The sequence below is a fragment of the Amblyomma mixtum genome, chromosome 7 (genome assembly GCF_055824585.1).
Source record: "Amblyomma mixtum isolate Tamu chromosome 7, ASM5582458v1, whole genome shotgun sequence".
NCBI lineage: Eukaryota > Metazoa > Arthropoda > Arachnida > Ixodida > Ixodidae > Amblyomma > Amblyomma mixtum.
This window is the reverse complement of record NC_143018.1, coordinates 45,926,819-45,944,608: the sequence shown is the minus strand read 5'-3', so window position 1 is coordinate 45,944,608 and position 17,790 is coordinate 45,926,819. Positions and strand designations below refer to the sequence as shown.

At 46.4% G+C, this 17,790-nt stretch overlaps 1 protein-coding gene and 1 non-coding gene across 3 annotated transcripts in view; both read right to left on the bottom strand.

The window, feature by feature from the left end:
• LOC149335888 (sodium-dependent proline transporter-like) overlaps window positions 1-12,446 on the bottom strand; it is a 40,003-nt gene extending 27,557 nt beyond the window's left edge. Inside the window, exons 1-2 of one of the 2 annotated variants that reach the window (XM_089552433.1) lie at window positions 12,125-12,446; window positions 1,942-2,007 (exon numbers count right to left, since the gene is read on the bottom strand). In XM_089552433.1, coding sequence (XP_089408559.1) covers window positions 1,942-2,007; window positions 12,125-12,145 — 87 coding nt within the window. In that variant the 5' untranslated portion in view covers window positions 12,146-12,446. The remainder of the gene's footprint in view (window positions 1-1,941; window positions 2,008-12,124) is intronic. The other variant, XM_089552434.1, reaches the window with a different exon arrangement.
• A 3,239-nt stretch (window positions 12,447-15,685) lies between these two features.
• TRNAG-GCC (transfer RNA glycine (anticodon GCC)) lies at window positions 15,686-15,756 on the bottom strand. The gene has a single exon. It is a non-coding gene; the product is annotated as a tRNA-Gly (tRNA).
• Between the last annotated feature and the right edge of the window lie 2,034 nt (window positions 15,757-17,790).

Here is a 17,790-nt window from a genome sequence, read left to right as displayed (position 1 = left end):
GTGCGGAAAATGCCCGCATTACTTCTAATATCCAACGCCTTGCACCGCCATCAAAGCATCTAAGCCGGATCAGATTGCAGCTCCTAATATAAAACGTCTATGACATTCGGTGAGAGAAGTAAGAGACTTAATGTTAGATTCAATGTTTCTTATTCCATTTTCATCCTGTTTTGCGTTTTATTAATTTTGCGTGCAGGTCATGCTTGAATAGATACGACCAGGTGAATGCCAACCCGTCCTCTTTTCGTTGCTACTCAGTAACCTAGAAATATGTCGCTTATATTTTTTCTAGGTGTACCTTCGTACACGGTGTCTTCGTTCACGGTCGCACTGTCTACAAGCAACGCTGCCAACGAAGTTTCGCTTTAAATCCGAAACAACCAGCAGCCGCAGCCGCGTGTGTGCATAATACACGGCGGCCGTATATACACCGCGAGATGCGTTATTAGGACAAGGCAGCACGTCCCGGGTTTCCTATAGACGAAGCTACCTACTCCTCCGGGATGCTATTTCTTCACCTGCACGTGCCGATGTCAGAAGAAGAAAAAAAACAGTGTGACAGCGATGCGCGCCAGCAGTTTTCTCAGCGTCTGTTGTTCTCAGTGGCTCAGGAGCTATGCCCTGACGTGCGCATTATACGTGGGAGTCGAGGTCACGAGTTCTGCTGGCGGGTATTCGCTACTTTAGCAGAACGAGGCCGAACAATGTAGATGCGATGTCGCGCATGAGAGAAAAGGCAGAAAAGGTGATGGAAATCGTGCTTCGGTCGGGGGTAGGAGAAGTAATGGGGTATATAGGTGGCGAGAGCCGACCTCTATCAGCCGGGATGTGCAAGTCGCGAAGAGATGTCAAAAAGGAGACATGGCATTCAAAGCGTCATCTTCTGCTCAGCAAGCTGCACAGTGATATATCGCTTGAACGAACTTCAAGAAACCTCTAGTAAAAAAAAAAAATACAAGGGACAGTGACAGAAGAAAGAAACAAGCGCTGTAGGGGTGGTTTCGAATTAACTTTGACCAGTAGCACATGGGTGTCTTTTTTTTTGCGTTTCGCCATGATAGTTTAAATGAAAGTTCGCTCCACTGAAATGAGCAGACAGCGGCTTATTTCAAAAACCGAAGAAAATGTCAAGCATTTAGGTGGTTCTGGAGGTACGACGCTCAAAACTCCGCCCATCTACACTGTTGCGCGTTTAGACGTTTTGGTAATATGCGATAGTTTCTTGCCGAACTTGTGCGTGTTTTACTGACACCTCGATTCGTAAAGCGAGTTCGCTAACGCCTGTGTGGTTTGTACAGCTTTTCTATTATAGTTGCAATGCCTGCCGGGCGGCAAAGGGTTTCAAGTTTTATAGACATACTATCTTTTTTTTTTTTGCTGAAATACTCGTGAAGTAATAACTTCGACTAAAGCAAGTGTGCTGTCGTGTACGTACATCCACCCCTGAGGCCAGAAGTCGCCTGCGTGGTTGCACCTGCATAAAGCAGGTATGCTATATTGCATGCACTTGTGAAAACGGATGTGTAGGCGCTGCGACGTTTTTTAAGCTGCCAAGTATTGGAATTGAGGTACCCGCACTTCGGCGGGCCAACAATATTGCAGGCCTCGCAAATGATATATATTCCTAACCGAAGCGGTACTTCAGCGGTTTACAAAATGTTCGCTGATCTGAAAATTGCAGTCCGTCGACATTCGACCAATCGACGCCCATTTGTATTGGATAGAAGTGCGTTCACGGCAAGGGATTCTTCCAAAGTCGGAAGTTTGCTCCTCTGAAATATAGCTTAAGAGAACTTCTTGCTGGGCTAGTTGGTAATCCATTGTAATATAAATGTGGTTTTTTGACGCCTTTATATTGCAATTCTCTGCAAAGTTTGCTTCTCTGAAAAGTCCGTTCAAGTGGTATTTCACTGGGTAACTGAAGGGGATGCATCTACTTGCCTCGCGGGACATGTCCAGAAAAGACTCAGCAGTCCACGAAGTCGATACCAAATCAATGCCCGTGTTCTGCGAAGAGGCCAAGCGTTGAACGTTATGCAGCACGATAAGCAATTCAGTCTGCGTCCATGCACACAGGCTGCGGTAAGATACACCCAATGAGTGTGCATGACTAGCATTGCAGATGTTGCAAGGCAGTGTATGTCACTGCCCCAGCCTTTAATCACACGTAGAATGACGTACGCGCAACAGCAGTACGCTTCGGGCATTTCCACAACGGCCGTATAAGAAGCGCTTATTTGACCCTTTCGTCAATTATTTCGAAAGGAACTACTTTGTAACAGAGAGGAAGCCTGGTGGCAACGGCCTCCCTGCAACCTATCCTATGCACTCCGTCGCAAGGTGGACGCCGGATAGTACACGGGTTGCCGCGTGCAGCGCACACGACAGCCCACCGTCTCCGGCAAGCCTCGTCAAGCGTTGTTTATTAGGACCCCACCCGACGTCATTACAGACGTCAGACCTGTCAAACTTCTTCTCCACGAGACAGCGTTGCCGCATTACCCTGCGGCTGTAATTTGGCTTAACTCTCCCTTGAGACGAAACATGTCAAACCATTATACCTCCTTTCTTGCTTTCTTCATTTCTCTTCAACTAAATTTTTCTTAATACCGATTCTTCGCGTCGGACCATCGCGTGCTAATTCTGTGCACTGCTTCGGTGGTTGTCAGCTTGAAACGAGGCATCCGTTTTTACGCATAGTTAAAATAACCCCACATTCCGGCTGGTATCCAACCGTAGCTTGTCCGCATTTCGACACATAAAACAATGAACCGAAGAAGACACTCCTTCGAAAGCAAGCGTAGGCGACAAAAGACACGCGTCTGATTCAGACTACTGAGTGCCGGTCTCTGTCCTGATTAGATGCACCCCGAACTCCAGCTTCCACAACACTGCATACAATTACCGACCAAGGCGAGAAGTGCACGGAAAGTGACACGCGACGATCTCCCAGAGCGACGGGGCAAAACCCCGCTGAGGCAGGAAGAATTTCGGACACATCCTGGAGCACGGGCGCAGTACATTTCGTTTCGCCGGGCAGCAAGTCATAGACTCGAAGTAAAGAGAGAGGAAGGGTTGGCGGGGGGGGGGGGGGGGGGGGGGCGGAGGGGTCCGCGTTACGTCACCATTACCCGCCCACCGCGCAGCACAGCACGTGCCAGCGGGGAGGCCGCGAGGTCAAACGAGCCTGGACGAACATCCCTGCTGGTGGGCCCGGGAAAGGGTGTGAGCGACGTGTCTGGCGACGGCAGCTGGGAGAGTGGACAGTAATGGAAGAAGCTGGAGAGAGAGGGTTGACGGGGGGGGGGGGGGGAGGGTCGGTGGAGCGAAACAAAATGAAGAAGCGCGCTCGACACGGCACGCCGACGTTAGGATTGACCTCAGCAACTCTTGCCGCCCTTCGTCGCTGGCGCTGCTCAGCCGTGCGGCAATGTAGGAGCGCCTGCGGGAAAAACCTGATCTCTTCTTGGCGCTTTTCGTCGCACGCGATGATATAGCTCCAGCTGACCGGCAAGGCAAAACGAGTCCTGAGGACCCGCTGGGCACGCCACGGACATTAGTGGAAGAAGTGACCTCAACTTCCCTTTCATGACGCATGGGTGCAGACAGAAAAACAGACGTTGGCGGTGAAGGGAGGAGGTGCAGACAGGTGTGGACACTCAGCGGCGGACCTTACCCCGTCTTTCCTCGGAAGCCGGTGGCGTGGACAACGTGGACCATTGATTACGACTCTTCCGAGAGTTTGGCGCTGGGAAAGCGGGTTTCTCAACCCGTTCTGGTCACTCAATCGGCCTCCACGTTGCTTCTCGGATTTAACTAGCCATATGTACCGAAAACTGAACATATTGACAGATTTGCCCATCTGGTTGGGGTTTAATGACTTATAATAAACTCTTACGCGTCTCCAACGAAAAACTTTGTTAATTTAAAACCGAACGTTTCAAAGCAGGCTCGGCTACTTTTTCAGGGGTGACTGGGGGCAGTAGTTAGCGTCTTCAAATTAAATGGTTTTTGGTTGGAGGAGACACAGAGTTTATTATAAAACTAACCATACCGTCTCCTTACTGCTTGTCTTCGATTAAATCAAGGAATATTTTATTTCAAACGAAGAAAGCGAGCTGAAGCAAAAAGCATGTAAAGCCTGTCAAAAGCTGAGTTCCCTTGTACAGTTTGGAGTACAGTGCAGGCAAAAAAAGCGAGCATGCTAAGCAGCAAAAAGCCTGACACATTGCATGAGAAATAGTCACAGCAGAGCAACAAAGAATGACCTGCAACCAGATTTCGTCCGCGCATGGAGAAAAAGATGAAAAATACAAGACAGTGTGAAGGAAGTAATACTTACCTATCACCGAGAAGAAAGAAGGTGTGTGTATATGTAAAATATGAATGCGTGAGAACATCAGAACTCGGAATTTTAAGGATTTTACACGCCCCTTTACGACAAGTTTCGTTTGATAACTTCATTAAATTGTTTCTTAGAAACATCAAATTCATGATCATACGAAAAAAGTATTTAGGGCGGTAGGCGCTTGATAACTAATTTTCTATTTCCTGTAGTTTTTTTTTGTTTTCGAAGGCGGTGCTGTACTGAATGACATATGTGCCCTCGCCGGTCACTTTTAGTCAAGCCTTCTCACTCGAAAACCATGCTACGCTCTCGGATTTAATCGTGTGCTTAAAGTTGAAAGCCTATTTTACGAACCGATCGTGTTCCACAAAGTAACTTCACTTCACTTATATACTTCGTAAAATAAGCAAATTCACACAATAACAGAGACAGTAATGTTCTAAGCGGATAAAAAATTCATCTCTTTGCAAAAAAGGTACACTTATCAAGAAAGCCATTTAGGTTTGGAGCGTAAATCACCACCCTTTTTTTTTTTCACAGGCCTGTGCAAAATCTCGTACAAACTGTCAGAATAGTTGGAATTTGTAGTGTGGAAAGACCAGGATTTGCGGAATTCAGCGCTCGAAAAACAAAGGGTTCATTTTTATTGTTTAACCTGTACATGAAGCTTGAAACGCGGAAAAAGAAGTTGCGTTGTCACGTGTATGAAAATCTTCCTACACGGTTACCTCGAAGGCAGTGCAACTCAAAACGCCCATCGAAGGGCTGTTTTGAGAAACATTATTAATTGTTTATTTAATTGGTTCGCCAGTGAACATACAAAAAAAAACAGGCCAGTTACGATGGAAATAACTGCGCTCAGCTCGTCTGAACAAAAAAAAAATGGAAATGAATACTAGCTGTTGCAAAATTGGTTGTTTTTTGAGAAAAAGAAACGCGTAGTATCTGTCTCACATATGTCGGCGGACACCTGAACCGCGCCGTAAGGGAAGGGAGGAAGGTGGGAGTGAAAGAATAAAGAAAGAGAGAGAGAAAGAGGTGCCGTAGTGGAGATCTCTGGAATAATTTCGACCACCTGGGGATTGACATCGCACAGCACACGGGCGCCTCTTGCGTTTCGGCTCCATCGAAACGCGACCTCAACGGCCAGGTTCGAATCCGCTAACCAATGATCACCCTAACCACTGAGCCGCCACGGCGGGTGGAGCTGTAGTAAACTTTCAGAAAAAAAAGAAAACATTTTTATCCCTTAAAAAAAAAAAAAAGCTGCGAAATCGCAATGTACAGGGCTGTATACATCGGCCCAATTCTTTACACGTGCAACATTCTCGGAAAAAAATATTGAAAATTAGAAAATTTTAAGATCCTGTTATGGAGATATTGAAGTTAAGGGTCCGTTGTTCTCATATGTAGTAAAATCATTCTTTTACAGTGTTTCCATCGATCGCATCGAACAGTTAAGATTGTCATAGAAAACCAATGAGGGAACGCTTTTGACGATAGTAAAAACACTAATAGAAAAAAAAAATGCAACACTGCCGTCGGGTGATCTGCGGATATACTGATTGTTGCAGTGAAATCTCACATGATATGCAAAAATTGCGTTCATAAACTGTTTCCAGCTCAAAAATTCTTCTGCCCAGAATTATAGGGTATAGACAGTATATCTACCCATTGTTTAACAACCAGCTGCCTGTCACAAAGTGGCCTGGCGAAACGGGAGACAATGCACACGTGCGCACAAAGTGCGTTCCACTTTCGGCGTGTTTTTTTCCGCCTCACTTTGTCACAGAGCGCTGTACGGCCTTTTGTTCTACACTCAGTTGTTACTGTTAAAAGAATTGGCCGGGTGTACATGAAGAGGTCGGTTTCACACACGTGACTGTGTCTGTACTGTGTTCATCAAACTGTTTTTGCGAATGCGATAACAAGTGCAATTGCTGTTCTTTTCCTGGTCACTCTTATCGACCTCACAAGAACGGCCACTTCTTTATCACTGCTGTGTTCGCATATGCCCTCAAAATCTGACCGCTGCCGAGTCTGTCTGTCGCGATACGAGTACTTGACAATACGGAGGGGAGCAAACATACCTTTGCGAGTGCACTTGCATGTTTATCGTTTCAGAAGGCAAATAGGTGATGAGCTATCGGCCGTCTATCTCTTTGAAGCAGACGAAATACTGGACAAGGAAGCTATGCGCCTATCGCGGTATGCGAGTCGCACAAATTGACTTGAACAAACGAAATGGCTGAGGTATACAGTCGAGAAAGCCGTGTGGACGGCAAACGCGTGAAAAACCCCGAGGAAGTCCGATAAGGAATTTCAAGCACTGGCGAAATACTGGGCTGGAGTTTGCCACGAATGTATGGACTGTCAAACTCCTGATCGCTAATCGCAAGAAAGATGTGGCGGGGTTGAGCGCGTTGCCCGTCACATATCCTTTAGTATTGTGACAGAAAATGAGGGGGTGATAATGCACGCAATAAGGGGAATTGTCAGTGGGGTCAATTTTATAGAACTCCCAGTGCGGGGTGAAATGCAGCAGAAGTTGAGATGTGCCATTATCAATCCGGGGGTCGCGTTATCTGTGAAGAGACGCTGAGAGTAATTTGAACTTCGCTACTGTCGATAGGACACCCGTTCATATCTAAACGGGGTACCTCGTGCAATGTCCTCTGCACATGCCTTCGCGTCATTGTCGATATCATCATCTACCTTTTATGCCGTTTTCTCTGCGCTTGATGCAGGTCAGACTTAAACGAACACCGCGAACAGATTCAAGTTGACTTGCGTTGACAGGCCACCGCGATCTAATGGCAAAAATGCTATTTTCATTAAAAAGAAGCCTTAGGTAAAAAAAAAAAATACAGGTGCCGCCATCTCCGGCCAATTTTGCAACTGAACTGCGCGCGTCGACTCAAGTGTCAAAACGCGAATCTCAAAGGCTAGGCTACACCGTCATTCAATTTAAACGGAGATCACGGAGTCCTTTCCAGGGTATATGTCGGAAGTTTGAATCGGGTGGCGGGAAAGCGTTCAAATGGATTTTTGTCGGCAATAAATGCGAATTTTGCTGCAAGGTAAACGTAAACATACACAAAGAGATCCATAGAATCGATTTTTACTCAGAACGATAAATAATTGGACGGAGTTTTCATCAGTGTACCTTTAACAAAGATCAATCTGGGATCTCTCCTGCCTGCACACTAAGTGCAAGTTATAGCAAGCCTCTTTTCCACCACATCCCCTATTGCTTGATAGCTAGGCATGAGGAGTAAGCTGTCCTCCAGCGCACACCCCTTTATAAAAGAGAATGCCCTAGAGGACAGCTTATTCCCTTTTCACTCCCGTATTAGCGTATTAGTGTTTGGAGAGTAACCACCGCGTTATCCCGGACCAGCCTGCCAAACCAAAGACCCGAACCTGGTTACACTCTGTACCCTCTCTCTTCGTCCTTTAGACCATAGAGATACAAATGTTCAGCAGGTGTCTATAGAAACACCAATAACCTTTTTTTTTTTTTTTCGTGTATCACAAGGAATGCGCGTGACAATGGCCACGTTTCAATTTAGGCCAACTCCCAATTTCCTCCTTTCCTATCGCCGCCGCGGTGGCTCAGTGGTTATGGTGCTCGGCTGCTGACCCGAAAGACGCGGGTTCGATCCCGGCCGCGGCGGTTGAATTTCTTTGGAGGAGAAATTCTAGAGGCCCAGGTGGTCGAAATTTCCGGAGCCCTCCACTACGGCGTCTCTCATAGCCTTAGCCGCTTTGGGACGTTAAACCCCATAAAACCAAAACCATCCTCTCCTATCCTCCACTTATTTCCTCCCCCGCTTCACGGGTAGCGTGAAAGCCATTCGGGCATATACCTGGTTAACACCCCTGCCTTTTTGTCCTACCCATCTCCGCTGTAAACTAGAGAATGAAGCCGCCAGTCCAATACGCATCCCAGAACTGTGGCAGCTCAAAGCCTGGACGCGCGTTCGTTTTAAAGACCAACACAGCCAGCAAGCTCCCGAGTACCGGATGTGGGGAACACTTAAGATGGAGCAATGACTCGTAGAGTGGCACACATTCGTCTCTGTTCCCCCTGGTAAAATAATTGCGCACCATTAGGGGGAGGCCGCCGCGAACTGCCCGCCCTGTATGTCGGTCGCAAATGAGGCGCCATTACCGACCGGCTGTTCGCGGAATCCGTCAGGTGAGGTAGCCTCTATGCGGTACGACCGCCACATGTGCTTTTGCACTGGAGCAAAATCGTGGTTTGAGCTAGTTGGTACATCTTCAAAACTTCACCAGCGCTGCGACGAGGAACAACAGACAAGGAAGGACTCAAATCTGTCTCTTCATTACAGATATTGTCATCTGAACAAACCCGGTGTGTCCAAGGTGTCTAATAAAAAATCATGCTTTCCACTGCTTAACAGGGCTAAGATTAAATTCAGACATCCAGATCAGCTGACTAGGGAGTTGTGTGAAGCCTATCACATTCACAAGAACAGCGACACGTGCGTTAGCACACCATCTGTAAACTTACATGAATGTGAAATTTTGTATCTAGATTCGTAACTTTCTTTTGCTTGCTTTTTGCGGGAAGCGCAGGCGCTTTGGGTTGTCAGTTGTGTGCATATAATCTGTGTTTTTTCCAAGTAAACTTTCAGTTATTAGTAGCGCTTGTCCTTGTCCTTCCTTTTCTGTTCTTGTTCCTCGTCGCAGCGCTGGTGAAGTTTTGGAGGTGCTTTTGCGTACTGCGTAGAGTGAGACTTGATACAACTGGACTCATCAGTGACATTGTTACGATGCTAAGGTAAATTATTCCGGCTGTATACGAGCGGAAACGTCTGAAAAGGAGATACTTCAGGGTTATTCAAAAACATTAGTTTTCCAATGGTTACAAGATTTCCCTTCGCTTTGCAGCTCTGTCTCCTACGGAGAGAAATGCTGGGGGAAGCCAGCCCCAATTAATGGACGGAACGTTTCGAGTTTCCTTCAATAATTTGTTCTTTAGCCAAACAACAAGCCAATCCTTTCCGGATGAGCTCACAAGCCTCTTCAAAAGTCACCACTGTGGCACTAAACTCGGCCAGAGTACCACCACACCTCATCGCATTCACTGCTTTTTTTTTTTTATCGATGTGTTCTGAAGCCTGCCCAAGTTAAAGCGAGATATCTTGAATTATTCTGTAAACTCGCTTACAGCCGCCTCCGAACTCACTTAGGAATTGTGATAACCCTTTACAAGGTGTGAAATGTGTACATGTCTCACGTATACACAAATAGTAAAATTGCACTCAGAGCAGGTCTGGACGCGATACGTCTCCGAAGGAAAGAAACTCATTAGCTGAAGAATTCGACGCTGCCAACGCTGTTCACCCCGTCCACTCGCGTGTAGAAGAGTGCGTGATCTTTATCGCGGTGATAAAGTAAGCAACAAATGTTCTGCGAGCTCGTGAGCATGACGGCGAAAGTCTTACATTTCTGTTGGCCACCACGCAACTTGTGATAACAATGAAGGGGTGTTGTTTCAACCCAAACCGTGAGTCAGTGTGTGTAGAAGCGCACGATATACGGCGTCTATATGACAAGCAAAAAGAGAAGGAAGTCTGACCGGACCATCGGCATTGTCTCGTTCTGTTTCTACTCTATCCCTTTCCTCAGTGCGTTATCGCCTGAGCGAGTGCCCTTGGCCCAAAGTCTGACTCACAGCAGGCGAAGATCTCCGGTACATTTTATTCCTTTTTAGTATCGAGAGTCGTTAAAATATCAGACTCCATAAAAATGTTTTTTCGATAACGATACTTTCATTTTTGGCAAGCGATACCTAATATCGATGCACAAAGTGTATCGAAAGACAGTTTCCTAAGATATATGTATATTCGATAATGACCATTCCTTATTCATAATGTCTGAAGAAATTGAATGACATCACCTGCAAGCCATTTAGTAGAAAAAAGGGGTGCAAAACTGTACCAATGACTTCGTAAAAAGACCGCAGATATGGTACGTATCCTTAACTCAGACTTTAAGGATGTATTAGACCACTTGTACCGCTATCAAAAATTGTCTCAAAACGTATTATGAGGCAGTCGACTGATGGTAAAATGCTGAAAAGCTCAACAATGTTTCAATTTCTTATTTTCGCCGAAGTTGGATGTCGTCTAACTGCATGCCCGCGCTTCTAAAAACACATAGAACACCAAGGATTCCTATTAGAGAGAGACAGAAACATGTCGAATGGCTTATTTGACAATTCGGTAGCATTCAGCGCGCAAAAATATGGTACGTTAGGTGCGTCGTATTCCGTTTGCCAGCACTTGAAGCGAGAGGCTATTGCACAAAGGGTTAACTTCCCGTTTGCTTCTCCAGAACAGGACTCAGCGCGTCTAGAACAGGACTCAGTGGCATTGCGACAAGTGGTCGCTACGCCAGTCAGCGAATAAAAATACCAACGCGTAGAGACACTTCGCAGAATAATGGTGCTCAGCAAACCTCAGCCTTTTCTAGCTAGCGATTTAAAAAAAAGAAAAACTAGCCCTTTTTGCAGACTCTTTCTTGGCCCCGTTTAAAACGCGGCCGCACTGGTGTCTCGGAGTCTGAAAAGAGCAACCGAGCGGAAAAACCACCCGAGATCATTTCTCGAGAAGAGAACGAAAAAAGACAGTCTGAAATAAAACGAAATAACGAAACAAGAAATAAAACCAGGTCGGCGACTTGAAACGAAAGTTACACCATATGCGCAAGCGCTAAGAAATCAGACAGCCCGCTCCAAGCATGCTAATGCTGCATGGCTGTGGCTAAGACGAGTTCAGAGCAGATGAAACAACAAAAAGAGGCTAGCGCTATAGCCACGGCCCGGGGAAAAGCGTTCGAAATTCCTCTGCTCCTGCATACCGACGTCAAGAGCTGCCATGGGCTGTTTATACCGGGAAATTATTTTATTTGTGCTGTTAGATAATACCCGGGGCGGGTTGGCGAGCACCGATTACCGCGGTTTCTGGCAAGCTCCAGCACGTGTCAGTTCGGCAGACTGGCAGGAAAGCAAAACCGGCCGTCACGCACCGCAAACAGGTTTACACAGTAACTCGTTATAGCCACTCACTCGCCTGGCCTTCGCCGTTTTGGGAACCGACCAGACTTCCATGAACCTCTGTTTTTTTTTTTTTACTTTGTTTCAACCAAATTAGCCTTCGCCACCAGACCTTATGGGCAATGACTATGGACTCTGCGGACGCTATGCCAATGTGAAAGTAGGAAAGTAGCGTGCAAGGTTTATTTAGATTTTCTTTGGTAACAGCCTAAAATATAAGAATGCACCTCGCCAAGAAAGTGAGGGAGTGGTTATAAGCACATCTGCTGGAAGGAATCAATAGCGTTATTAGCACGAGTTTTTTTTTCTCCATTTTTTTTTGTTGCTGTTTTAGGTTCAGACTGCCTGAAATCGCTGTAATATAGACCGTCCGCTAAAATCTCACGACGTCACAATGTCTGCAGAAGGGAGACTGTTCGTCAGCGTCGACGAATCAAACACTTTTCCCAGACTGTTTAATTTGGTTGGCACGTAAGGAAGACGCATTGTTTACAATTTCCATTGAAACAAGCCGGTAAAAAAAAAAAGGATGGCTTTCATAATATCTGATCCCAGTAGTTTTACTCGCTCCAAAAAAAAAAAAAAAAGAAGGAATTTGGCTTTTGTGTATTATTTTCTCGCCCGATTCAGCTGCCTGCAAGCAGACGACAACACAAGAGCTCGCAAGTTAACCGCCGATGTTCACATACCTCGTCCGTTCTTTTCACCATTTCTTCTTCGGGTGCGGAAAAATCCTGCCCTAGAGTGCTCCGTCTTGACTCGATGAGGTTGGGACCGCAAATTGGGGCAGAAATTGCACGGACGTCAACAAAAACTCGGTTGGCGCTGCAGTAGCACAGGGAAAACGCGCACGCTCGAGCGGCCGCAGCAGACGACGCGCGAATGAAAGAACGGCCATGGAGGCCGCCATCTTTATACTAGAGGGAGAGGAGCGAAACTTCCTGCGGAAACGGAAAAAGCCGGTGACGTTGGATCGACGTCACGAAAGCGGCACCGCCTCCTCCTCCAAGCGCTCGGCGATGAATGGACGCCGACGCAGAACGCGCGCGTGTTGTGCGTCCAGCGTGAAATAAAGAAAAACCTGAAACAGGAAGAAAGCGCGGCGGCAGCTTTTCGTCTGTCTCTTTGTCGCCATGGAGCGGCGCTTGCGGTTGCATGTCGGCGATGCAATCGCGGTGATCGTTGGCGCGTTGTGAAGTGGTGTGCGTGTGTTTCAGTGAGAGAGTGAGTACAGCTCTCAAGTTAGCACACGCGCGCAACGGAACCGAAAAGTACAAGAAGCGCCGTCGACGTAGTTCGGCTAAAAACGGAAAGGGCCTTGACTTCGGAAGAAACAAGAGAGACAAACGTCGATCGTCTGTAGAGGGCGCAGCTGCCCTATCCTTACCGCGCCTGCCGGCAACATCGAGAGGCACCCGGGTATTCCCACCGTGAGAAGGATGTTATCGCAGGCGTGGCGGACTCCTGACATCATGCTTTGCCGCGTTCCTGAACACCGTTTCACGGCTTTGGTTTTTCAAGGATACGATTTACCGGGGCACGTGTTGCTGATAGGATAACGGGCAATTGGATGACTGACGTGCGGCGATCGGCATTTCAATTCACACTGACTCTTCACCAGTCACGCGGGTAGGAGATAAAGGGCGTCGTTCCCGCCAGATCTTCCCTGTGTAATGCTAAGGAGACTACTACTTTCTCGTGTGGCCAAAGAAGCACCAAATTTATTGTTTGCGAGTCGTTCTGGTCTAAACTGTTACGTAGTAAACAGTGTTTGCAGAAAAGGTTACTGACCTCTTACTTCTAAGCCTATTTTATACATTTTTTTTACCCAGAAAGTTGTGCCGGAAAAGTCTTCCAGGAGCATCTTTAGGATGAATGTGAATTAAATTCCTTGTATCGTTTCGGATTCCTTGCATCAAATTTCCTTGCATCAAATTTCCTTGCATTCGCCCGGGATTGTGGAACGACATCCATAGAACATAATGTCCGAACGCCTTGCAGATTATATTGCCAAAAACCTAATGCCTAATTATAGGCCAATCTCAGTGCTTCCCGTCTTTTCAAAAGGACTTGAGAAACTAATTCTTTTCCACATAACAAAATTTATTGAACAATTGCATATTCTTAGCGATGCGCAGTTCGGATTTCGAAAGGGTAGATCAACAGAATCAGCGTTATTGGAAATAAAAGAAATTATACATAACACTGAAAGCAACCAATTTACACTAGGCGCTTTCATTGACTTTAGTAAGGCCTTCGACTGCCTAAACCATGAAATTCTTCTTGGCAAGTTATATTCATACGGCATTCGTGGAGAACCGCTAATGCTGCTTGAGTCCTACCTGAGTAACAGAAGACAATGCGTATCCCTAGACAGCCAACAATCTTCCTTGTTACCTATTGTCTGTGGCGTGCCGCTGGGAAGTATATTGGGCCCCGTTGTTTCTAATATGTACATTAACAATTTCGTGGATATTGACAAAACAGTTAAATTTTTCATTTATGCTGATGACAGTGGCTTCCTAATTACCGGCAGTGACCCAAATACACTAATCGTAAAATGTAGTGAAATACTTTGTAAGCTGTGCGTGTGGTCGCAGTCTATTCTTCTTAAACTTAATGCTAGCAAAACCAAAGCGATAATATTTCGCGCCCGAAATAAGATATTTAAGATGAACAGTACACTGCGGTATTTAGGCCAACCTATCGAACTTGTCGAACGACATAAAATTCTAAGCGTAACGTTTCACAGCGATTTGAGCTGGAACAATCATATCGGTCACACCTGTAAAAGCTTTCTGTCGTTGCTGGCGTGCTATCCCGCTATCGAATGCTACTGCCTGTAAAAGCTAGGCTTCAAGTATATTATGGCTTATTTTACTCTTCAATAAACTATTGCAACCTAGCCTGGGCTACCACAACGAACACCAAGATAAAAAAAATCAGTTCCCTTCAAAGCAAATCATGAGCCACGTACAGCAAATATTGATCCTGGCTTGACCTCCACCGATACTTTCGCTGACTACAATATTATGGCAATTCGTCACTTTTATGAGTATCGCATCTTAAAGTCATTTCTCCTTTCCACAAAGAGTTCCAATCTTTTTCGGAATGTGTATCTTCCTTGACACGCCATGAACACAATGCTGCTACCCGTAACACCGACCCTTGGCTCATTCCTCACTTCTGCATCAATTATGAATTGGAGTCCATAAAGCACAATCTGCCTGTTATATGAAATCGCCATGAATATATGAATAGCCTTTCGCGCAAAAAACTACACGAATACTTCAGTAAATTGCAATTGCCTTCCTCGCATTTTGTGGTTTATTATAACTCTGTATATGTGTCCTCTTTTGTGTGGTTTGTATACACGTATGTACTTTTTATATGTATACACTCTGTTTCACTTTACATTATATAGCATTTCTCTGTATATACTGCCTGTCGCTGCTCTGTAAACGTCTCCGTGACTCAGTCAAGGCCCCAGTCGGACCTTTTAGCCCGATAACGTTCCAGTGTATAACTGGAGAATAAATCGAATTGAATTGAATTAAATCTATGAGACGACGGCATATCAAGTTCAGAGCATTCAGTAGCGAGAGAAAGCTGTGACATTTATGTTGGCAATGCAGGTTTTTTTGACTGGTCGCTGTATCCACGTCGTGTGCCACTCAAAGCAACGCCAGTTTCCCTGCCGGTTTTGACGAAGGTCACATTCTTCTCACAGCGACTTCTGTATCAGGTACGTTTTGCGAAGTTTACGCACGTCGTTGGTCCGAGCGTAACACAGCCTGTTGACGTCAACCACCCCTCCTGATCATATCCTGACCAATGAGGGTGGATCATTGCCATATATATTTGCAAATCTGCAGCCTGGTAAAACACCATCGGCGATCCGTATAAAGTGTAAATGTGCCTGGGAGTGAGACGTCTAAAAAAAAATACGGGGGTAGGCAGCTGTATTTATCAAAAGAATGTTTTAGCATGACGTTACAGCGTACCACCTTAATGTATCACTACGTTTCGTCTCTATCGAAACCCAGTCGCCGTGACCGGCAGTGAGCCACGGTCCTCCGGCTCAGTAGTCGAGCGCCCTAACCACAGCCACCACAGGGAGTCATGAATAAATACATCAAGTAAAATAATCGTTTTTTTGGACAAAGGAATGACCCGTGTCCTCATGAAATGATAATTCTATGAACAAAAAAGTGCTGGCGTTACTGCATGCAAAAAGGAAAAACAAAACATGCGTCGGCCGGGAATCGAACCCGGGCCACCCGCGTGGCAGGCGAGTATTCTACCACTGAACCACCGACGCCAATGGACTGACATTGCGCTGGCCATTTATTCATAGGGCCGACGGTTACATAATGCCGGCTTTATGTTGGTTACCGCGCTGACCGGCGCCAGGTTTGCGAGCGCTCGAGGTCTTCCGGGAAAGCAACGGCGCGGCAATCGCAGCAGCGGCGACGGCATCTCAGGAGCCACTTTGACTGCCTAAAGTGCTAGAGGAGAAAGCGTTTTCCGCCCCACTTTGACTGGCTCTGTGGCACTGGTGACGTCAGCACTGGATGACGTTACAGATAATCAATCACTAATTACTAAATAGTGATAAATTACTAATTAATGACTAAACACTAATTAACTTATCATTAATGACGCTTAAGCTTCGCCTTTAGGAGTGGAACGCGACAGCGTGTTGTAGCGCTGTCAGGGAGTCCACGGAACGCCACCACACGTTCGGCGCGATGCCTTGCCCTTTGAACTCAACCCTTTTTGAGGAAAGGAAATGGAGCTGTAATTCTAATTCTGTCATCTCGGTGGACACCCGAACCGCACCGTAGAGGAAGGGAGAAAGTCGGAGTGGAAGAAGAAAGAGGGGCTGTAATAAAGAAAATAAAAATTGTATTTGAGGAAAGGAAATTTAACTGTCTCATACTCGCTCCTCGCGCATGCGCAGTTGGGGCTCTCCGGGGCTCCGCAAAATCGCTCACACCTATAGTGTTGCATCCGCAAAAAAAAAAAAAAAGTTTGTGTAAGTTCTAGACCCTGCCCACCATGGCACGTGGAAATGAAAATGTAGTTCGAATAAATTCGATGTAATTGCAACCGGCCCACTATAGGGCAGTGCGCATCAGTTCATTGGTCAATAGATAGCCTCCAGAAGCCTCCAGAAGAAATGATCTGGCAGCTCGGGAAGAGCAGTCTAGGTCTCACAAGCCCCAGCGGCGGCTTTGAAACAGCCACCGGCCGAGGCAGTGGTGCATCGCTTAACCACTGCACTAGGAGTGGTATGAGGACTCCCAGGGATCTATGAATCTGCAGTGCTATGGAGGGATCTCTAATGCTAACGCAATCTACTCTTAAAGGTAGCTTCAGCGTCGCCCAAGTTTTCCCCTACTAGAATGTTTCTCAGAATTGATCGCTTATTCTTCATATTCACTTCTCTAATAGCACCGATTATCTTACGTACTTTTTCGTAGAACTAAACGTTTTTTCGGCATTTTTGGTTCCAAGTTATACCGCAGTTGAACAGTCTAAGTCAGCCTGAAACTGACGGACCAAGACTGCCGTAGTTAATTATGGCCGGCACGTGACATCGGGCACGTCACGATAGTGCGCTATGCATGCATAGCGCACTGGTAGAAGCTATGCATAGCTTCTACCAGGCTTCCACGGGTCAGATGGCGACAAGAGCACTGGGCAAACAAACAGGCCTTCGCAAAGCTCCTCCGCGGACCACCAACATGGACACCAAAATGGGGCATTGGTGCAAACCATCTTAAAGTTCTATTACTCCCTTTTGAATTCACTGAGGGAAAGTCGAGTGATGTTTGGTGTCAGTATGCCTAACCCCAGTCATTATTCGTAATGCATTTTGAAGCCAGGCTAAAACTTTAAATCCTTCATGTGCAACTTATCCGGTCCACTAAGCCTAACGAACGTCCCAAAACAACTCAGGCTATGAGGGGCACTGTAGTGGAGAGCTCCGGAAATTTCGACCACCCGTGGTTTTTTAACGCGCACTAACATCGCACAGTAAACGAGCCTCTAGCATTTCGCCTGCATCGAAATGCGACCGCCACGGCCGTGATCGAACCATTGTAAGAGGCAGCGCAAATGAAACCAGGACGAAAGGAAAGACACATATACCACAAGACGAGCGCTTTCGTCCTGTTTTACTTTGCGCTGCCTCTTACAATGATGCTTAACCGACTAGCCCACACGAAGATATGGGGGACCAAACCCGCGTTTTTCGGGTCAATGGCCGAGCACCATAACCCCTGATCCACATGTGGGGACTCCCAGGAAGATGAACGTTGCAGGATACATTATTTGCTAACCAAGAATA